Source organism: Leucoraja erinacea, chromosome 31 (assembly GCF_028641065.1).
Source record: "Leucoraja erinacea ecotype New England chromosome 31, Leri_hhj_1, whole genome shotgun sequence".
Lineage (NCBI taxonomy): Eukaryota > Metazoa > Chordata > Chondrichthyes > Rajiformes > Rajidae > Leucoraja > Leucoraja erinaceus.
The window spans coordinates 11,824,250-11,847,807 of record NC_073407.1 but is presented as its reverse complement, the minus strand read 5'-3'; the positions used below and the strand labels follow the sequence as shown (position 1 = coordinate 11,847,807).

General features: G+C 42.2%; 2 protein-coding genes across 2 annotated transcripts in view; both read right to left on the bottom strand.

Annotated features, from left to right (window-relative positions):
- The window catches only part of LOC129711920 (histone-lysine N-methyltransferase EHMT1-like), a 243,372-nt gene that overhangs the window by 132,170 nt on the left and 87,644 nt on the right, over positions 1-23,558 (bottom strand). The window lies entirely within an intron of this gene.
- The window catches only part of LOC129711921 (arrestin domain-containing protein 1-like), a 45,682-nt gene that overhangs the window by 6,552 nt on the left and 15,572 nt on the right, over positions 1-23,558 (bottom strand). The window contains exons 3-7 of the mRNA XM_055659950.1: positions 15,954-16,004; positions 10,093-10,247; positions 8,895-9,077; positions 4,012-4,188; positions 106-511 (exon numbers count right to left, since the gene is read on the bottom strand). Coding sequence (XP_055515925.1) covers positions 106-511; positions 4,012-4,188; positions 8,895-9,077; positions 10,093-10,247; positions 15,954-16,004 — 972 coding nt within the window. The remainder of the gene's footprint in view (positions 1-105; positions 512-4,011; positions 4,189-8,894; positions 9,078-10,092; positions 10,248-15,953; positions 16,005-23,558) is intronic.

Here is a 23,558-nt window from a genome sequence, read left to right as displayed (position 1 = left end):
CGGCCCATATTTATTAAAGCACCATTTATTCAGCAAAATTTTAAAATAGACACCTATAGATAGCAGCACGTACTTTGGATTAATAATAAGCGGCAGACAACTCACCGTACGGCTGGGCCCACATACTGTACTCGGGAGGTAAAATGAGAGGATTTTCGGTGAGATCTGCAACAACAGGTCCATCTGCATAGTATGGGACAGTAGCACCAGTTGAAATACATAGCCTGGGACCAGGAATCTGTCCACTGGCATCGCTTTCAAAGCCCGACGTGTAGCTAAAAGCATGAGGCGACAAAGTCTGCTGCTGAGAGTGGCTTTTGGTTGGGAGAATGACGCTATCCATGGGCTGGTACCCTGTTGCCCCAACATCCTCGGCTGGAGGAGCTGTGGGTAGCACTGTCCCTGCAGTAGGCTGTGGTTGCCCTGATGGAGTCAGCGGTGGACTGTTGACTGCAATATTGCCAATGTACATGGGCAGGCTGACCAAAACTTCTGGCGATCGGATAGAAACCTGCAAAACACCAAAAACGGTCTTGTTTTAACTCCAGTTTTACCACATTCCTTTAAGCAGTATCATATTCAAGCAGAGTTCTACAGTCTTCTTCTTGCATACAGCGTGCACAGCCTAAAGTTGCAGGTCAACTATTTGATCTTGTTTGTGCACGTCGGGTTGATTGCAGTAGTAGAAACAGGGTGGACCACGTGAGGGTTGCAATCCCCCACCCCAGTTCTACAGTGGAAATGAAAGAAAAAGCCTTCATTCCTGGTTTGTGCTAAACTGGCTAAATTCAGTCAGGACTTCAGACAAGATTCCGAGGCTGGACACAATGACATAAACGGAAACAATTTCACTCCTGTTCATTAACTACAGTAGGATTAAAAAAAATCCACTCTCTGCCTAGTTGGAAATCCAGAATGCTCAGCATCATCGGGTGATGTTTACCCTGCTTTTAAATTTTCCACATTCCTTTTAGACTTCCCCTTTGCTCTATCTATTGTACTTCAGTTTGACTTGATTGTATCTATTTACGGTATATCTGATCTGTTTGGATAGCATACAAAATAAAGCTTTTCACCATACCTCTGTACATGTAATATAATAAACCTAAACGCACTGGATTCACTAGATTATATAATATTATAATAATTTATTATTTATTTTATTTTTTATTTAATTCTTTATTTCAAACAGAATAAAAGAATAAAAAGCAAGTGTGAAACAGCATACAAAAAACAAAACAAGAATATTTATAAAGAATATAAACAATATCTATAAATAAATGAAATCGGATGTGTCCGAAAAGGAGCAGGAAGAAGTCAAAGCTTATTAATTCCCACCCCTTATTCAACTGCTTATAATTATCTTATACAAATTTAGCAGCTATACTAGACCAAGTGCAGACCCGTTGGGTCTGCTCCCCCAATGGTGTGATCCCCCAACCCAATATTCCACCATGCACCCGTCTCCTCCAATGGAACTGAAGCCGTTCTCAAAAGTAAGATTCCAGCACTGCCCTGCCTCTTTAAAAAAAAATCCATTGACACCTCCCCTGCCTGCTGCAGCAGTGAAAAGTTCAGTGTTCCTATCTTGCAACTTTGTTTCGAAGTGTGTTGGAAGCTGATAGGAAGGAGCAGCCGTCAACGAATCAAAAGGCAGGAAGGGATCCGTACTGCAGGCGGACGGATTTGAGTTTTATATATTAATAGATGTACACCATATGTACGCCAGCAGCTATATGTACACCAAATTATTTACATTTATACACTAATCAAATATTTACAAAGCCATACAAAAAAGAGACAAAAAATAAAAAAGAAAAGAAAAAAACCCACATATACTATACAGTATCTTAGTCATCTATACAACCCATCACCCTATAATCACCCTTCCCAATACAAACAGTATAACAAATATCCCACTCACGATCACCTATCCTCATCCCAATATCCTTATATTATAATAGCACAACATTGGAAAAGTGAAAGCAATGTGTGATGCGGTACAAATAAGAATAACATTCAATAATCTTGAAAATGTTGCTGCAGTGAACAGTACCAGAGAGACTAGACTGCCTGTTGGGAACAGGGTTCCATTCTGGCTACTGTGCCTTCAGTACTCAGCCCAATTACTCTACCAATGGATTGTTCAATCCTGCTAGTAATTACCAGTCAATCTCCAAAATTGTTATAAACCGGCTCTTACAATTGGCTAATCCTATAAGTACGATTGACATAAGGCATTTAGTTATGAAACAACGTACTGGTGTGACCGACCAAAGCATATTAGTATAATTGTGTACCGATTGGATTTTCGTGGTTAGAAAAAGCTGCTGGGAGCATGGGTTTGGAAGCTCTGTTTCAATTCAATTCCCTAATACTAGCAAAGTTGTCTTGGGCAGGGAAAATTGCAAAATTATGCCCTCTATGATCAACCTTTAAAAAAAAAATGAAAGTCAGTAGACTTTAGTATTATATCCAATGGACCAGGTGTAAAGCTATCGATGAAAATTTGTATAGCAGATGGGAAGAAATATTACAGTTTTTGAGGAGAATGGTCAAATAAATGATCAAGGTAGATGATAATTGACTTGTACATTATCAGAAACACCAGTAGGGAGGCAGCTAATTGAGTGATATTCAAGGTAAGTTTGTTGTCACGTTCTAAGTCGTGTGGAAAATGAATGTTAGACTCGGTAAGATTGTACAGACTGCAACATTAGTGGGTGTCATTGGGAGGCGGGCAATAGGTTGATAATAGTAGGAAGTGATCAGAGCAAGGTTTTGGAGAGTGGAGGGTGGAAGTAAGAGTGGCAATTTGAAATAATTTATCCAAAAAGTGGAGCTTTTCATAATAAAAAGTCATTCATTACATCCACTCATGAAATACAATGACTGCTGATTGTTCATCTTTCCAATTTCTACAAAATACAGCAGCGTATGTAGAGACTAAAGGCTTGACTAAGAATAAACTGAACAAAATTAAAAGCGATTTAAAATTAATAACGTAATTAAACCAAGGAAAAATTAGGTAATCAAAATGGCAAAGTAACTCAAAACAGCTTGCATGATTGGGCTACTCATGTTGGAAACTTTGCAATTACACATTGAACAAAGACAATATTTAGTGATTTCCTCACTACAAATCCTATCACAGCACAAAGAATTGCATTATTTTAAATCAACATTTTTAAAGCTATTTATAACTTTACAATTCATATCTAATTGAATACATAGGACTGATATTTTGGACAATGCACTGCAGATAACAGTCAATGATAATAACCAATTCTAACCAACCTCGTTCTTGACCTGCATTACATCATACATTTGACCTTGCCAACATCCTTCAATGCGTTGTTTCTGTTATCCAACTAAGTGGAAACCTATTGCCTCTACCTCACATGGGGTTCTGAGATATTCATCCATTCTGCTGATTATTTTAGGTGTGATCATTGTAACACTATCTAAAACGCCTGCTGGCTGCTTCTCCGAGTGCCTTCCTCTCGAAATCTGGTGCGTGCATCTTTATATTCACCAAATACAGTTCACCACAAAGCCAGACATTAAGACCCTAGAACTGTGTTCTGAATCACAGCCTGACCTGCTCATCACCTCCTCACATCACACACACCATAAAAACCTCTACATCTCTCCAACACTGGCCTCACCAACGCATACCCCTCAGCCATCGAGATCTTAAGCTTTGGAATTCCCTTCTCAATCCACTTCAGCTTGCTACCTTTGTCCTCTTTTAAGACACTTAAACCTACTTCTGCAGTCAAGCATTTCTCCTAATATCTGCTATGCTGGCCTGTTTGCTGCTTTATTTTTTAAGTATGCTCTGTAACTCCCAGTCATTCTTGCTGTACGCTGAAGCTTCATGTATTTATATAGCTAGTGCTGCGGTTGGCAATCTCATATGTATTCATTTGTTTTTGTTTCAGTGAAGAGGGCAAGATGAAAAGTGGTTCCATATGGATATTAGATATTAAACAATAACATTGTCCTCACCTGAATGAAATAATCTACTTGTATTAAATTACAGCCATGCAGAGACGACTGAGGTAATGGCGGCACAATGATCTGCTCCTTCCATTCTGCTTGTTTCCAAGACTTTACCCCTGATCCTTCAACCTCTGCAATTGTCCGTAGGTCATAGATTATTCGCTTTGATTTATAGGTAACTTTCTGAAACAAAATGGCAAGACATTTAATTAGACAGTATGTTCCAATATACTCCTTCAAAAACTGGAGTTCCTATGATACAGAATACAATTCCAACAACACACAAGCAATAACGTTAAATCATAGAATAACTCCGAAAGCTATGAAAGAAAAATGAGATTATGTTTTTGTTTGTTACAGTAAAATGCTGAAAAGGAACCTGCTTATGCAGTCATTTATTAATTTGGGCTGCAATGGCAATGACCTCAAAAGGTTCACATAAATGAAGCCAAATGTGTAAACTAATTAATGGGAATATATGGGAACAGATTACCACTTTCTTTACACTCTGTAAACTTGTGTTGCAAAATTTCAGGAGCAATGGACTTGGACCATAAGATCCCACTGTACATCAATGCTGTTACAAATCTTGCCATTAACAGTGTACTTTCCTCATATAGTTATCCTTTCAAAAGGCATGCCTCATACTTGGTCGAATTAATCTCCATCTGCCGTTTCTCCACATATCTGTAACCAATCTAAATTCTGGTGTATATTTGACAGCCTTCTTCACTATCTGCAACTCCACCAATTTTGGTATGGTCTGCAAACTTACTAAATAACACATTTATATTTACGTCCCAATCATTTATATACATCGTAAACAAGAGGTCTAAGGACAGATCACTGATCATGGATTTCTAGTTAGAATAACACCCTTCCACCTCTGCCGTCTGTATTCTATGGCTGAGTCAGTTTGAATCCAAACGAACGAGTCACTGTGGATCCCATGCATCTTACTTTTATCAATCAACCTATTTTAAAAGGCTTGACGATTCGGCAGAATTTTTAAATCACTTCATTGAGTTATTATTTCACAATTTTATAAAGTTTAAGTATTGAAAAGCTTTTAATTGTTTCTATTTTTTAATGGTTTCTGAACTTTGCAAATGTTTAAACACTAAGCATTGAAGGAAAGTCTGACGTTACAAGGTCTCAGTTTGCTTTCAGCATATCTAATGATCTCGTTATTAGATTGTCAGACTGTTTGGTTGAAACTCTACACTGAATGAACAAAAATCTTTCCCAAAGTAAATATTGCACAAAATGATACAATTGTTCTTGGTATCAAAACTCAGTTCCCTTGACGACTCCTTTCTTCTCCCTAGCTAATGAATGAAACTGAACCCGTCTGTTCAATGCTTTAGCATCAATATGATCCCTCCTGCCTTGGTTCTCATACATTTTCAAGATCACTTGTCATAACACCAGACTCCAGCCTCAGCTCCTCTGGCAATGAAAGACTTATTATTGGCTTTATTACCTCCACCCTTGATGATTCCAATTCATTCCTAGTTGGCCTCCCTCATTTAGATCTCTGAAATCAAGACGTCATCCAAAACTCTGCTGCAATGCTTGTTCCTTTATCATACGGTGAATCTTTGGTCTGCACTTACTCCAGATTAAATTACTTTAAAATTATTGCCCTCTGTGGTTCTGCTCTCCCTATACCTTTAACTAACCTTGCTTAACCACTGTCCAAGATTCTGGATAAAAGTGTGCACTATTATGAGGACCAAAACCTGAATATTGGCTGCAAACAGAGAGAATAATCAAGTTATCTGGTTACGATTACAATCAAATACAAAGTTAACTTGTCACTATACTAAGTAATGAGGGAAAAAAATAGATTGTTGGCCTTTTATTGCAGGGCGAGGAAGTTTGAAAGTAATATAGATGTTGCTCAACTAATGGGAGCCCCATTTCCTGTTTTGGTTTAACAAGATTAACCGATGCTGTTTAGGGAAACTGTCAATGAGGGTATTGCCTCACAAAGACCAGTTTCAGTTCAGTTCAGTTTAGTTTATTGTCATGTGTACCGAGGTACAGTGAAAAGCTTTTTTGTTACGTGCTATCTAGTCAGCAGAAAGACATGATTACAATCGATCCATTTACAGCGTATAGATACATAAGGGAATAACGTTTAGTGCAAGGTAAAGGGTAGTCCGAGGGTCACCAAAAAGGTAGATAGCAGTTCAGCACTGCTCTCCGATTGTGGCAGGATGATTCAGTTGCCTGATAACAGCTGGGAAGAAACTGTCCCCAAATCTGGTGATGTGCGTTTTCACACTTCTATGTCTTTTGCCTGATGTGAGAGGGGGGAGAAGAGGGAGTGGCTTAATTAATTTAGTCAATAGAAGGGAGTTTGGTTTGAATGATGGTTGGGTTGCGTCCACAATTTGCTGCAATTTCTTGCAGTCTTGGATGGACCTGTTCCCAAACCAAACTGTGATGCCTCTTGATAAAATTATTTCTATGGTGCTTCTGTAGATGTTGGTGAGAGTTGTAGGGGACATGCCAAACTTCCTAAGCCTTCCAAGGAAGTAGAGGCGTTGGGAGTATTTAAGTTGGACAGACGAGGAATGAGAGGCGATCTTAATGAGTGAGTTTCCAGAGATCACTGGTCACTCAATAAATCAGAGCATTGAGTATAGAAGTTGGGATGTAATGTTAAAATTGTACAAAGCATTGGTGAGACCAATTCTGGAGTATGGTGTACAATTTTGGTCGCCCAATTATAGGAAGGATGTCAACAAAATAGAGAGTACAGAGGAGATTTATTAGAATGTTGCCTGGATTTCAACAACTAAGTTACAGAGAAAGATTGAATAAGTTAGGTCTTTATTCTTTGGAGCACAGAAGGTTAAGGGGGGACTTGATAGAGGTCTTTAAAATGATGAGAGGGATAGACAGAGTTGACGTGGATAAGCTTTTCCCATTGAGAGTAGGGAAGATTCAAACAAGAGGACATGACTTCAGAATTAAGGGACAGAAGTTTAGGGGTAACATGAGGGGGAACTTCTTTACTCAGAGAGTGGTAGCTGTGTGGAATGAGCTTCCAGTGGAAGTGGTGGAGGCAGATTCGATTTTATCATTTAAAAATAAATTGGATAGTTATATGGACGGGAAAGGAATGGAGGGTTATGGTTTGAGTGGAGGTAGATGGGACTAGGGGAAAATAAGTGTTCGGCACGGACTTGTAGGGCCAAGATGGCCTGTTTCCGTGCTGTAATTGTTATATGGTTATATGGTTACATGTCATTGAGAGTAGCAGATTCCTCACAATGGTTGGCAGCCCCCAGATGACTCGCGAGGCCCTGTTCTGCACAGATCTCCCCAACTGTCTGTTACCAACAATCTGTCATGGATCAACTACACTGATGTGTCAGCCAAGAAGGCCTATATTTCCTGAGGAGACTGAGGACATTTGGCATGTGTCCAGACTCAAACTTCACCATACATTAAAAAGTATACTGTTGAGTTGCATCACAGCTTGGTTTGGGGATAGCTTTCCCCAAGACCAAGACTTGGGGCCGAGGACATGAACAATGGAGAGGATATGTAATTGTTGTATCTGGATTGTAGAAGTGGCTGAGCAATCAGAGGCTATGTAAAGATAATATGCTGAAAGCTTGTTCCGCAGCTCTCAAGGTAAAGAAATAGATGTGGTGTCTGCCTGATTGATTCGTGTATGAGTCATCATCAGTGGAAAGGTGAAACAATCGATAAAATAAGACTATTAATTTACTTATAGAGGAACCACAATAACTTGACTGGATAGAAGAACACAAAAGTTTTGAAAGTAATTGTATAAAAGAAGGATTGAAGACCTGGCCAGTTTAGGAATGTGCAGATAATATTCCCGTTGAGTAATTTAAGTTAAATGTGATGATGCATGTCAAGTCATCAGTATATGCAAGGATTAATGGAGTCGTTCAGAAAATGACCCTCCATTTGGTGTCATTATTTGCCTGGAAGCCTTGTCACCTTGTAATGGACAACAGGAAGCTCATTACTGCTGAAGAGGATACGGCTAAATCGGAATTCAGGCAAACGGCACACTGACCTGTATGCATGTATTTGGAGGAGAAAAGCCTGCTGGTACTGGCATTTACCAAAGTAACTTCTGATGGGTCTTCAGAAGATATGCTCGAGTGAAACACAAGCTACCAAAGGGGATTTAACAGGATAGATATTTGCGGGGAGAACTGGAACTTTGAGCCATAGCTTCTGAATAAGTCATTAGCTCTTTAAGGCGAGGAATGTTTTTTTTTGCTCCCAAGACCATGGGCCTTTGGAATTCTCTATCCGCGATTCCACAAATACATTGAAGGCTGACAGAGGCAGCTCTTTGGTCTGTATTGGAGTCAAAGATTATTGGAGATATACAAATTCGCTAAATGGAGAACAGACAAACAAGTGGATCCAAAGCCAGGATCATAACAACCTGATCTACTTGGATGTCATATCAGGCATGAAGGGTTGTACGATCTACCCCGTTCCTATTTATTGTTCTAGTTCCCAAATGTTCTCATGACACAGAAGTTAATTTAAACTATTGTGTTTATGCCAGTTTTTAGAGCATTCCCACCAGACTCATTGCCCCACTTATTTCCTGTAGTTGTTATATCTCACAGACCGATAAACTCCCCGGATATGCAGAAGAACCCTGGGTTGGTGGCAGGTATGCCTCAGCCTGAAGGCCAGGAACTTGAATTCTCTTCCAAAATATCTGCCCAAAGTAGCTTCTTACGTGGTTTGACATTTATTTTTCGTTTGACAATGCTCCCGTAAATGGAAATTGCATTTATTAACATTTTTAATATTTGAGGCAGAATAGTCACTTCAGTAAAGACAGTCTGTGGAGCTTAGAATTCAGTAGAAATTACCTGGATGAGACTGGCGACAATATTACCTATATCCTTCCCAGATTTGTTTTGGATTGCTGTAGTAAGATGAATGATCTGTCCTGAGGTGTATCCTTTCAGATCAGTGCTCACTGTTAAGATGATAACCCCACTTTTCACAATCAAGTAGCTAAACTTCTTGGTCAACGTTGCAATATTTGGTTGCTGGTAAGAAAAAAAAATGTTCAACAAATTAGTATTTTTACGGAATGAGTTAATAGACAATAAACAATAGGTGCAGGAGTAGGCCATTCGGCCCTTCGAGCCAGCATCGCCATTCAATGTGATCATGGCTGATCATCCCCAATCAGTACCCCATTCCTGCCTTCTCCCCATATCCCCTGCCAGCAGATATAACTTTCATAGGTTGCACAGAGAATCAAGCCAAACTATGAAGCTTTGAATCAGGTTACTGATAGAGATAGTCAGCTCCAGATTCCTTCCTTTCAAGCTTGAACCATCACACCAAATGAGGATCTGGGATTAAAACTCTTTGCAGGCACATCATAACTGTCATAATAACAGTGGCAAAGAAATGGAGAGGCAACAGTGGTCCAGAAAATGTTAAGATATACATAGGGCTTGATCTCTACACAACCCAATGTGTGCCAATCCCCAATTCTTCTGGTCAGAGAAAGCAACAATAAGATCTTGGTATCATTTCTATATTCTGATGGGCCGAATGGCCTAATTCTGCTCATATGTTTTATGGCTTTATATGGTGCTACTATTAGGATGTGTGAAGTGTAAATAACCCCAACAAAACATTCAAACCTTTTTGGAAGTAGTGCTGAGACAATAACAACACAGATAACTGTCATAAAACTTGAAAAATTGTAGTTTTAATCCAACTAAATCCTACAAAATTTGTATTTCTAATCCAATTAACTCCTAAACACCCTAAAATACACAGTGAAGGTGCAATAACGTTTGAAACTAACCCATGAAAATAATACTTTTTTTTGTAGTTTGTATAGTTATCATATAGGCTTTGGATCTTTTCAGTTTACTTTAAAATCAATGGTTCTCAATGGCCATATCGATATAGTTTACTGACAACTTGCACAAAAAAAACCTGCTCTCTCTGGAACAACAAAGGTTACAGGAATACATTTCCATTTATCAGTATATAAATTAAGAGGAATTGACACAATTGCGAACATGCTGACAATCCATTTACCTCAATATCATTGATCTCATTCAGATTGAGCAGGTTAAGAATATAAAAGACCTTCTCAGTTTTATAATCTTTGGAGAATCGTGTAGTTTCTATTGTAGCCCTGATGCGGTAACTTATCTTCCCAAATAAACCTTCAAACGAAGTAGGAATTGTTGCTTTGGAAGAAAAGATACAGAAATTAAATGGGCGTAATTCAGCCTTTTAGTGAACACAATTATTACATCCTTTTTCAAAATATAATTCAAGGTTATATGAAATTAGAAAATTGTTTTTAATGTGACAAACATTCTACTGGAGGAACTAAATGGGTCAGGCAGCATTTGTGGAGGGAAATGAACAGTCGGCATTTTGGGTCAGGTCTCTCCTTATTGAAAGAGTAGAGGGAAGATAGCAAGTATAAAGTGGTGAGAGGGAGGGTTGAAGGAAGAATTGGCAAGTGATAGGTGGATTCAGGTGTGAATGTCATTGGCAGATGGAGTCAGGTGAAGCAGGGAAAGGTGGAGATATCAGCAGAGGCTGGGAGGAGATAGGTGGAGGCAAAAGAGGGCTGCAGATAATGGAATCTGATAGGAAAGGAAGATATGCATGCAACCAAATAAGGGAGGTCAGGTGGGCAGATGGAAATAGAGAAGAGAGATTTTGCCTAACAAAAAAAAAAATAATAATTTCGGAAAATACTTTCCTCCAAACTGCTGCACCCTACAAGGCTTAGAATGAATTTTGGGTGACCAAGCAGGAACTTGGGAGACTCATTAAATCAATGCATGTGAATCACCCTCCACACAATTTTGTCACAGTGACTATCTGGAGCATTTATTGACCAGCAACCATTCTGTAATTATCTTCAAAAAACAACATTGAAGATCAGGAACTCAGGTGCTCACTGCGCAAAAATGTAAGTGAATATTGGACTGGAAAAAAAATTCAAAAGCATAGATGTCAAGTTCATTTCAAAGCATGCTGTTACAGAACCCTTAAATCTACCCCAATTTAATATCACAGCCCGAGATCTTAGTTGATCTCTGCTTGGATTTGATCTGCTCTTGTGGCGCTGTAAATCATGCCGATATATTTAAATACTTGCATAACAATGAACCTCATCCCAGCAGGTTTTTGTAGAATCACAAAGGTTACAGCACAGAAGGAGTCCATTCAGTCAATTGATCCAATGCTGGATCTATGCAAAAGGAATCCAGGCAGTCCTTGAATTCCTTTTCCCCCTCACCCGCCAATAGCTTTGTAAATTTTCCCTTCTATCGCTTTCACTTGCAATACTACGATTGAACCTGCCCCCACTACTTAAATTGGCAGTGTCTTCCAGACCCTGACCACTTGTTTCGTAATGAAAAAAAACTTAATATCACATTGTTCTTTGTCGATGGTGACACCACTGATAGCCAAACATTCCAAATGTCAGTTGAGAGTGAAGATTAAAAAAAATTGCATATGCAACATCAACATTTATTAATTGGCTTAAAGGGTGTGAGATGTTGTATTTTCGGAAGTTAAATGCAAGAAATATAGTACATAGTAAATGGTAGGTGTCTTAAGAGCAATGATGTACAGAGGGATCTTGGGGTGCAGGACCATAGTTCCCTAAAAGCAGCAAAACAAGTGGATACGGTGGTTAGAAAAAACCATGGCATATTTGCCTTCATTATAACCATACAACCATATAACAATTACAGCACGGAAACAGGCCATCTCGGCCCTACAGGTCCGGGCCGAACAACTTTTTTCCCTTAGTCCCACCTGCCTGCACTCATACCATAACCCTCCATTCCCTTCTCATCCATATGCCTATCTAATTTATTTTTAAATGATACCAACGAACCTGCCTCCACCACTTCCACTGGAAGCTCATTCCACACCGCTACCACTCTCTGAGTAAAGAAGTTCCCCCTCATGTTACCCCTAAACTTCTGTCCCTTAATTCTGAAGTCATGTCCTCTTGTTTGAATCTTCCCTATTCTCAAAGGGAAAAGCTGATCAACATCAACTCTGTCTATCCCTCTCATCATTTTAAAGACCTCTATCAAGTCCCCCCTTAACCTTCTGCGCTCTAGAGAATAAAGACCTAACTTATTCAACCTTTCTCTGTAACTTAGTTGTTGAAACCCAGGCAACATTCTAGTAAATCTCCTCTGTACTCTCTCTATTTTGTTGACATCCTTCCTATAATTGGGCGACCAAAATTGTACACCATACTCCAGATTTGGTCTCACCAATGCCTGGTACAATTTTAACATTACATCCCAGCTTCTATACTCAATGCTCTGATTCTAAAGGCTAGCATACCACCCTATCTATATGAGATTCCACCTTCAAGGAACTATGCACGGTTATTCCCAGATCCCTCTGTTCAACTGTATTCTTCAATTCCCTATCATTTACCATGTACGTCCTATTTTGATTTGTCCTGCCAAGGTGTAGCACCTCACATTTATCAGCATTAAACTCCATCTGCCATCTTTCAGCCCATTCTTCCAAATGGCCTAAATCACTCTGTAGACTTTGGAAATCCTCTTCATTATCCACAACACCCCCAATCTTGGTATCATCTGCAAACTTACTAATCCAATTTACCACACCTTCATCCAGATCATTGATGTACATGACAAACAACAAAGGACCCAACACAGATCCCCGAGGCACCCCACTAGTCACCTGCCTCCAACCCGACAAACAACCATCCACCATTACCCTCTGGCTTCTCCCATTCAGCCACTGTTAAATCCATCTTGCTACTCCTGCATTTATACCCAACAGTTGAACCTTCTTAACCAACCTTCCATGAGGAACCTTGTCAAAGGCCTTACTAAAGTCCATATGGACAACATCCACTGCTTTACCCTCGTCAATTTCCCTAGTAACCTCTTCAAAAAATTCAAGAAGATTAGTCAAACATGACCTTCCAGGCACAAATCCATGCTGACTGTTCCTAATCAGACCCTGTTTATCCAGATGCTTATATATATTATCTTTAAGTATCTTGTCCATTAATTTGCCCACCACTGAAGTCAAACTAACAGGCCTATAATTGCTAGGTTTACTCTTAGAACCCTTTTTAAACAATGGAACAACATGCGCAGTACACCAATCCTCGGGGACTATTCCCGTTTCTAATGACATTTGAAATATTTCTGTCATAGCCCCGGCTAATTCTACACTAACTTCCCTCAATGTCCTAGGGAATATCCTGTCAGGACCTGGAGACTTATCCACTTTTATATTTTTCAAAAGTTGGGGCATTGAGGACAAAATTTGCGAAGTCATGTTGCAGTGGAAGAACGATCTGATAGAAGTATATAAAACTTTGAGAGACAGGTAGCCAACATCGCTCCCCCCCAGGTACAAATATCAAATACGAGGGGACATTGATTTAAACTGAAAGTGAGATGTTAAAAAATGTGCGAGGCAGGTTTTTTGTTCTTTCTTTTATACAGAGTGGTAAGTGCCGAGAACACACTGCCTGGCTAGGTGGTTGAAGCAGATATGATAGCAATGTTTAAGAGGCATTTTGACAGACACATGGGGACAGAGATACGGACGTGATAGTCAGCTGAAGTTCCTTAAGTTCCTCCTATTTGTTCTGTGCAAATGTTCTGGAACTGCTAAGCATAGACCATTCCCCTCTCTTTTCGTGAGGGAATAACCAAAACCTGTTGAGTTAGTACTTGATAGTGATCTTGTTCACGGACAATGGTTTTGGATTAGTCCAGGCCGAACAAGGTAACTGAGATCGCTTTGTGAAGAGAGGACAGTTAGCTTTGTTTATTCAAAGACATAATTTTTTTTGGAACAAATTTCAGTGATATTTAATCCCTTCCAATGTCAGAATTGCAGAATGTGATGAAGCGCAGACAGAGATAGATAGGTGACCTGAAAAGATCCAGAGAATATGAAACTAGTGTTTCATAATTTGAAGGTACAGGTGCACAACCTTTTATCCGAAAGCCTTGGGACCAGACACTTTTCGTAATTCAGAATTTTTCGGCTTTCGGAATGGAAGATTTTTAGCGTAGTGGTAGAGTGCTCGGCTCGTATCCGCAAGGTCGCGAGTTTGCGCCTCGATCCCGGCAGTTACTCAATCGCGAGGTTGAGTCTTCAATGTAGTTTTTTCTTGCAGAATAGGAGAGAATAGGGAGGGTTAGGCTGGGATCATTCTCTACGAGATGATCTTAGTGCGGGAGACAAGTGTAGGAGAGGTGTACTGACTGTGTGGGCAGAACTTTTAAAGTGATTGCCCACCATTCTCAAAAGCCGCTGTGTCTCCCTGTCCCTCCAACTCCAGAGGAATCCGCTCCCCGATGGGCCGCTACGGCGACAAGTGTCAGTTCGCCCACAGCCCGAGCTGCAGCCCCTCATCCGCAACCCGGGTTCCTCTGGAGTTGGAGCGGGGTTGGGCTAGAGTTGTTGCTGGCTGTGAGTCTCTGGGATCTTCGTGCTTGCAGTGGGCCTGGGGGTCGGTGTCCCGATGAGGGGGCGCAGCTCGGGCTGTGGGCGAACTGTCACTTGTCGCCGTAGCGGCCCATCGGGGAGCGGCTTCTGGTGGTCCTGACGTCTCTCAGCTCCTGTCCAGGGGGACGGCCGGAGACATCAGGACCAACAAGAACCCGCTCCCCGATGCGCCGCTACAGCGACAAGTGGCAGTTCGCCCACAACTCGAGCTGTGCCCCCTCATCCGCAACCCGGGTTCCTCTGGAGTTGGAGCGGGGCTGGGCTAGAGTTGCTGCTGGCTGTGAGTCTCTGGGATCTCCGTGCTTGCAGTCGGTGTCCCGTTGGTCCTGACGTCTCCGGTCACCCCCTAGAATGGAGCTGAGACCGGGAACTGTACCGCCCCTACCCCCTCCCTCTGCAACTGCAAACAACCCCACAGTTCCCAGTCTCAGCTCCTGTACAGGGGGGTGGCCGGAGACGTCACAGCCCGAGCTGCGCCCCCTCATCCGCAACCCCAAGACCAAGACGTACTTTGCACACCATCAGCTTCTGTCCCTACGGGGAGCGTGTTCCTCTGTGGTTGGAGCGAGGCTGGGCTGCTGCTGGCTGTGGGTCTCTGGGATCTCCGTGCTTGCAGTGGGCCTGGGGGCCGGTGTCCCGTTGGTCCTGACGTCTCCGGTGACTGGCACTGGCTCCGACGTGATGACAGTGCAAAGCCCCCGCGCCGGTGCAATGGGCGGGGAGCTGGAGAGGGGAGGGAAGGGGTCACACACATGGCCGGGAAGCAGAGGGGTGTAGGTGGGGTGAAACTGAAGGGAGCGACAATCTGCTGCTACCTGCCCGCTGAGTTAAAAAGTTCCCACGCAAGACTCACGATACACTGTGTATCGTGAGTCTACCGTGGGAACTTTTTTAACTCAGCGGGCAGGCAGCAGCAGATTGTCAATTATTAACCCTCCCGCGCAATATACCCTCACCTTCTCTTTTATGAATGGGGATTTAGTTCCCCTTTCTTCGAGGACCGACCGGAGGTTCCGCTGTCACCTCTGCGGGCCGCCCTCGGTGAACGTTTTCAAGGACCTTTTTTCAAGGACCGAAAAAATGTCCGGTATTCAGAGCTTTTCGTTATTTGGAACTTCGGATAAAAGGTTGTGCACCTGTAGTAAGAAAGTGTATGAAACACTCGGAAGCAACAGTAGCTCACCTGACCTCACCCAAGGTTAAGAAAAAAATGGCTGATGCAGGAATAGGGCAATAAGATTTAAGTGTTATTCTATCACAAATGTATTTTAATTAGAGATAGAATGTGGCTAAAGGCTTATCTCACTGGAGTCTTCTGTGATAAAAGATTTCACACCATGCAATAGTTACTCTAATAGCAATATTAAAACTACTTGGAATATACACAAATATATGCTTACCTGGTAGAAGAAATTGGAATGGGTAAGTATATTCTCCAGCTGCCAGGGCTCCTGTAGAGATAGGGATTTTATTAAATTAATATATTTTTTACTTTATTTATATTTAATGTAATAGGATCTATTAGAAACTTCATTGGGAATGGTACAACATTGCAAGATATTTATTGGTGGCATGTGTACAAAGTTAAATAATAGTTTTATAACATGCTATACAAGGGTGTTAACAGACAAAAATAGTAGGGCAGGTTCAAGAGTGATCAACAGAATCCTTTGTGGAGTATAACAAGTGTAGGAGAACTCTTAAGAAGGCAACCAGAAAGGCAATAAAAGACATGAAATGGAGCTGGCAGGCAAGATAAAGAAAAACCCCAAGAGATTGTACAGGTATATTAATAGTAAAAGGGATGGCCAGGGAAAAAAACCCTTACAAATCATGGCTACAAAGAAGAGATGGGGGACATATTAAACTAATACTTCTCATCCAACTACACCAAAAAGATTCTGGAAGCCAAGGAACTGAGGCATAGTCGTTATGATGTCTTATATTGTTTATGGATTATCAAAGAGGAAGTATTGGTGATTTTAAAGTGCATTATGATGGATATATCCCTGGGGCCCGACCAAGTACTTCCTCGGACCTTGTGGGAAGCTGGTGAGGAAACTATGGAGTTCCTTGTAGAGATCCTTGAACTACGGGCTTGAATTATAGGGAGAGGTTGGATAGGCCAGGCCTTTTTGCTTTGGAGAGTAGATGCTGAGGGTGACCTTATTGAGTTGTACAAGAAAATAATGGACATGGAAAAGGGATTCAGGGAAAGCTAGCCCATTGGATAGAAAATTGGCTTCATGGATGGAAGTATGATGGTGGAAAGTTGTTTTTCAGACAGGGGGCCGGTGACTAGTGGTGTACCTCAAGTATCAGTGTCGGGCCCACTGCTGTTTGTTGTTTATGTCAATGATTTGGACAGGTACATGGATAGGATAGGTTTAGTAGGATATGGGCTGAACACAGGCAGGTGGGACTAGTATAGATGAGGCATGTTGTTCGGCATGGGAAAGTTGGGTCGAAGGGCCTGTTTCCAACATATGACGATGTACAAGGCATATTTAGAAAGTCTGCAGATGACACTAAAGTGGGTGGTATCATCGATAGCAAAGATGGTTATAAAAAATTATAGCAGGATCTTGATTAGTTGGGCAAGTGGGCAGAGGAATGGTTAATGGAGTTCAATGCAGATATGTGCGAGATGTTGGATTGTGGGAAGTCAAACCAGGGCAGGACCTTCACAGTGAATGGCAGGAGTCTGGGGAGTGTTGTGCAGCAGAGGGATTGAAGAGTGGAGGTGCATAGTTCCTTGATTGTGGTGTCACAGCTAGATAGGGTGATCAAGATAGGGTGATTTGGCACATTGTCCTTCAGGGTACTAGGTATAGAAGTTGGGATGTTGGTAAAGCCACATTTGGAGTATTTTGTTCAGTTTTATGTTGTTAACCTGAAAAGAGTGCAGAGAAGATTTATGAGGATGCTGTCAGGACTTGAGGGCCTGTACCATAGGAAAGGTTGGGAAGGCTAGGACTTTATTCTTTGGAGTACAGGAGGATGAGGGGGTGATCTTATAGAGGGGTATACGATCATGAGGAGAATAGATAGGGTAGATGTACAGATTATTTTACCCAGAATAGGGGAATCAAGAACCAGAAGACTTTGGTTTAAGGTGAAATGGGAAAGATTTAATCAGAACTAGCAACATTTTCACACAAGGTGGGTGTATGGGATGAGCTGGCAGAGGAGGTAGATGAAGCAGGTACTATAACAATATTTTAAAGTAATTTGGACATGTGCATGGATAAGAAAGGTTTAGGGGAATATGGGTCAAACGTGTCCAGATGGGACTAATGCGGATGGGCCATCTTCATCGACATGGGCAAGTTGGGCCAAAAGGCTTGTTTCCATGCTGTATGACTGAATGCTCAGTCTTTTTTCTCCCAGGATAAATGATTCTAAAACGAGTGCGCATAGATTTTAAAAGGGACAACTTTTTCCACTCAGTCGTCAGTATCTGGATTGACCTGGCAGAGAAGCTGTAGAAGCCTTTGTCCGCCCATTTGCCTAACAAGCCCCTCTCACCTGTATCCAGCTATCATGTGTCAAGCCTTGTCCTGCCCCCTCCTCTTTTCCAGCTTGCTCCCCCTTACTGCTATTAGCGTGAAGATGCATCACGGCCCGAAACATCACCTATCCATTCCTTCCACGGATGTTGCCTGACCCGTTGAATCACTCCTGCACTTGTGTTTTGCCAAATAAAATGTATCAAGTCCCCTTCATCTTAGCTGGATGACTGACACCGACTTTTTGTCCAGCTACTTCACGTTTAAAATTCTTTCTTACATGTAAGATGATCTCCACAATCTTAACCCTTCCATTCATGTAAGAATTTTCAATTTAAAAAAACAAGACTGTCAGTAGAAGTTTCAGTAACATTTCCTATAAAAATTAAGTCAGTGGTGCATTGTATTTTAATAATAAAAGCTTTCATTCAATTACGCAACATGCTAACGATCAAATCAGGTCCTCAAATACTAACATCTGTAACTTTATAGACAAATACAAGTAGAGCCCATAATAGCAACTTTTAAAAGATGCAATTTTACATTTCAAGCTTTCTGCAGGTTCCAAGCTCATGCTGAGCACATCCAAAATTAAACCATTTCTGCCAGCAGGACGTGGCCTTTAGTGCATTGTGAAACAGCATCTTTTAGAGAGGAAGTTAGTTCTGCATTCCGATTAATGCATTGCATAATAGTATACATTTCAATCACGTCGCCCCTCGGCCTGCGACGCTGCCGTGAAAACAATCCAAGTTTGCCCAATCTCTTCTTGTAACTTATACACTCCTACCAGGCAACATTTTGGTAAACTTCTTCTATTTCCTCTCCGTATCTTTCACACCTTTTCTATAGGGGGGGGGGGGGTTGCACGTAAGGTCATTGGGTCAAAGGGCGTGACGCACGGAGCAGCTCAATCCATCTGGAGGACATGGCAGCCTCCGACATACACTGTTCACACATGAAACACGTACTTTCTTACCTGTTAAAAACCACCAAAATGGTCAATTTTTGCACTGTAAATAATTGTGGAGGGTGACTGAGCGCTCGGAACCAAATGCTCTAATAATATCTTTGCTCTAAACCTGAGCACCAAGGTGTAAGCGGCTGAAGGAGCGCAGCCCTCGGGACAACCACCACTCTCCCCCCGAGGTCAGCGTTGTCCAGCCACGGCCACCCTCCGCCCATCCTCCCCCTGTGGGACACACTGTCACGGGCTGTGGGTCAGCAGCACCCACGCACGGGGCCGGGTGGATCGGGGCCGCGGCTCCAGGCAGCGGACACACGGGGACGAAAACCTGGCAACGTCCCCGTCAGCTGCAGCAGAGTTGGGGACAGTTTGGTCCCTCCACCCACCCAGTCACAGACCCCCCCCCCCCCCCCCCCCCGGTAACGTCCCCGTCAGCTGCAGCAGAACCGACCACCCCCCCCCCCCCCCCCCCCACCGACCCACCCCTGACCAACCGTAACGTCCCCGTCAGCTGCAGCAGAGTTGGGGACAGTCTGGTCCCTCCGCCCACCCAGAGTCACGCACCCGACTGTCGTGCAACCTCCCTATAGTGTGGTGACCGAAATTACATGCAATAGTCCAAATGTGGCCTAAGCAAAGTTTTATACAGCTGCAAATGACTTCCCAACTTTTACACTCAATGCCCCACCAGATACTTATGTTGCCACTTTCAGGGAGTTCTGGCACACCCCCTAGATCTCAATGTACATCAATGTTCCTAAGGGTCTGGCCATTTATTTCCCTGAAATGTGAAGAATTGTCAAGAGAAAGTATCATGAAGATATGATCCATGAGGGAACAATGGGTAACAAAAGAAAAATTTAACAAGATCACCCAACTGAACGTGCAGATTTTCCAATAATTCTACTAATGCTTACTACTCACTACACCATCCAAATCTACCATCAGTGGAGGAAAGGTTAATTCCATTGGTGGAAGTGAATTGATATACAAGCAAGAAACTATTTATGTCACAAGTGGCAGCAGTTGCATGCTATTACAAGATTTTAAAGATGATCAAACTGAAATTTATTGTTTGAGTTTTGAAGTAGAGCTTTCCAAAGGGTACTTAAAGGGAAATGTAAAATATCACAATCTACAAATTACTAACAATGCAGTAACATTATTATTTGACCATTCACACAAAGAAGCTTAAATGGAGCTATTGTTTATTATCCAAGATAGAAGAGATAAAGTTTTATTTGGGCATATTGGACTCCCACACTCTGCTCACAGGCAGCTACTTGTGGAGCACTCTTTTCAATGTCGCGCTGTGCATTGTAGCTGATGTTGCACAAACTGTGCATTCTTATCTTATGACACTATTCAAATAAAGCCCATTCTTGTGATAACAACTTGTCATAAAACCAGATGCTAAGATTAAAGGAAACAAACTCTAGAAAAAGGGTGACAAGAAATAGGCAAGAGACTGCAGATGTTGGAAATTGAAGCAAAATAAACCCACACTGCTGGAAAAACTATTTTCAGGCACCTCTGGAACAACCAACCTGGAGGCCATTTTCCAACAGCCTCAGGAAACCAAATTAAAGCAATGCTGCAAAAAGGATTAAACATAATGGAAAGAATTAATGGGCAGTGGAACAAATAACACTACTTGCTGGATCACTTTCTGAAACAGATGCAGATTTGTAGGTATCGGCATTTGTCATAATTACTACCTCATATTAATTACGTAGCTGATGAAACACAGAAACCTGCATATACAGTGCCCTCCATAATGTTTGGGACAAAGACCCATCATTTATTTATTTGCCTCTGTGCTCCACAATTTGAGATTTGTAATAGGGGAAAAAAAAAAAATCACATGTGGTGCACATTGTTAGATTTTATTAAAAACCATTTTAATACATTTTGGTTTCACCATGTAGAAATTACAGCTGTGTTTTATACATAGTCCCCCCCCCCCCCCCCCCCCCACCCCAACCCCCATTTCAGAGCACCATAATGTTTGGGACACAAGGCTTCACAGGTGTTTGTAATTGCTCAGGTGTGTTTAAATGCCTCCTCAATGCAGGTATAAGAGAGCTCACAGCACCTAGTCTTTCCTCCAGTCTTTCCATCACTTTTATTGCTGTTTATCAACATGAGGACCAAAGTTGTGCCAAAGTCAAAGAAGCCATTATGAGACTGAGAAACAAGAATAAAACTGTTAGAGACATCAGCCAAACCTTAGGCTTACCAAAATCAACTGTTTGGAGCATCATTATGAAGAAAGGGAGCACTGGTGGCCTGACTAATCACAAAGGGACTGGCAGGCCAAGGAAGACCAACACAGCTGATAACAGAACAATTCTCTCTATAATAAAGAACAAAAAACCCAAACACCTGTCCGACAGATCAGAAACACTCTTCAGGAGTGAATTTGTCAATGACCACTGTCCGCAGAAGACTTTATGAACAGAAATACGGAGGTACACTGCAAGATGCAAACCACTGGTTTGCTGCAAAAATAGGATGGCTGGGTTACAGTTTGCCAATAAGTATTTAAAAGAGCACCCACAGTTCTGGAAAAAAGGTCTTTTGGACAGATGAGACGAAGATTAACTTATATCAGAGTGATGGCAAGAGCAATGTATGGAGGAGAGAAGGAACTGCCCAAGATCCAAAGCATACGACCTCATCTGTGAAACACGTTCGTGGGGATATTATGGCCTGGGCATGTATGGCTGCTGAAGCAACTGGCTCACTTATCTTCATTGATGATACAACTGCTGATGGTAGTAGCATGATGAATTTTGAAGTGTATAGACACATCCTATCTGCTCAAGTTCAAACAAATGCCTCAAAGCACATTCTACAGCAAGACAATGATCCCAAACATACTGCTAAAGCACAAAGGAGTTTTTCGGGCACTGTATTCTTTAATTAACATTGGCAAAGTGTGTCTTAAAGCAACTCCTGATGCAACTTACACCTGGCATCCGGGCTACTATTTGGCGGTCTGTAGATAACACCAATTAGTGTCTTCTTGCCTTTACAATTCCTCAACTCAATCCACAGTGACTCTACCTTGTCAGTCCCTATGTTTTCCCTCGCAAGGGACTGAATTCCATCCCTCACCAGCAGAGCTACCCCCCTCCTCTGCCCACCTGTCTGTCCTTTCTATAGAATGTATAACGCTGAATATTAAGTTCACAGGCCCGATCCTGCTGCAGCCACGTCTCAGTAATCCCCACAATGTCATATCTACCAACCTCTAACTGAGCCTCAAGCTACCTAATTTCTTATACTTCGCACATTCATATACAACACTTTTAATTCCTTACGCGTCTCACCTTTCACATCGATCCCTATTACACTTGGCCATACTCTCCTATCCCTTTGTGAGCTTTCTTTCCCGTCAATTCTGGGATCATTAACTATCCCTTTACTCTCTTTCCCTTTAACTCCGTCCATGACTATCCCATATGATATCCCACCCCCCTTATTCAGTTTAAAATCACCCATGTAGCAGTGGCAAACCTGCCTGCCAGAATGCTGGTCCTCCACCTGTTAAGGTGCAATCCGTCCCTTTTGTACAGTTCCCCCTTACTCCAAAACAGATCCCAGTGGTCTAAGAATCCAAATCCCTGCCCCCTGCACCAGTTCCTCAGCCACACATTGAGGTCCTGCATCTCCCTGTTCCTCCTCTCGCCAGGACGAGGAACTGGAAGCAAACCGAGATAACCATCCTGGAGGTCCTGCTTTTCAGCATTTTTCCGAACTCTCTAAAGTCACATTGCAGAATATTCATCCCCTTCTTTTATTCCGACATGCACTACCACTTCCGACTGTTCACTTTCGCCCTTAAGGATTTTCTGCACTCTGTCCGTTACATCCTTGATCCTGGCACCAGGGAGGCAGCACACCATCCTCGAATCCCGTCTATTGACGCAGAATCCCCTGTCCGTACCCATCACAATGGAGTCTCCAACTACCACGACGTTGCCTGACGTCGGCCTCTTTGGTTTTGGCTCAACAGCACTTTTTGCTTCGCAAGCCAGTCCGCCGCTCAGTGTGTTAACGTCTTCTGTCCTGACAGCTTCTAAGTGAGCGAACCTGTTCTCAAGAGGTACAACACCCGGGGACCTTTGCATTCCATGTTTCCCTCCCTTTCTCACTGTCACCCACCTTCTCGCTTCCAGTACCTTCGGTGTAACAATCTTACTGAAGGACTTGTCGAGGAACGACTCAGTTTCTCGGACGAACCCGAGGTCATCCACTTGCTTCTCAAGTTCCCCAACACAGTCCTTCAGGGGCTGTACCTGGATGCACTTCTCACATTTGTAACAGCCAGAGGCACCAGTGGTGTCCTTGACCTCCTACATCCCACAAGCATCACACTGAATCAGTTTGCTTGATATTTCCTTCTTTCGTCCCTCCATCTCCTCGCCGTAAACTCGCAGCCAGACTCGCACTGACTCGCAGCCAAAGACTCGCACTTTTTCTCACAGGGCATTTCCCTCGACAGGGCCGCACCCCTCGAGTAA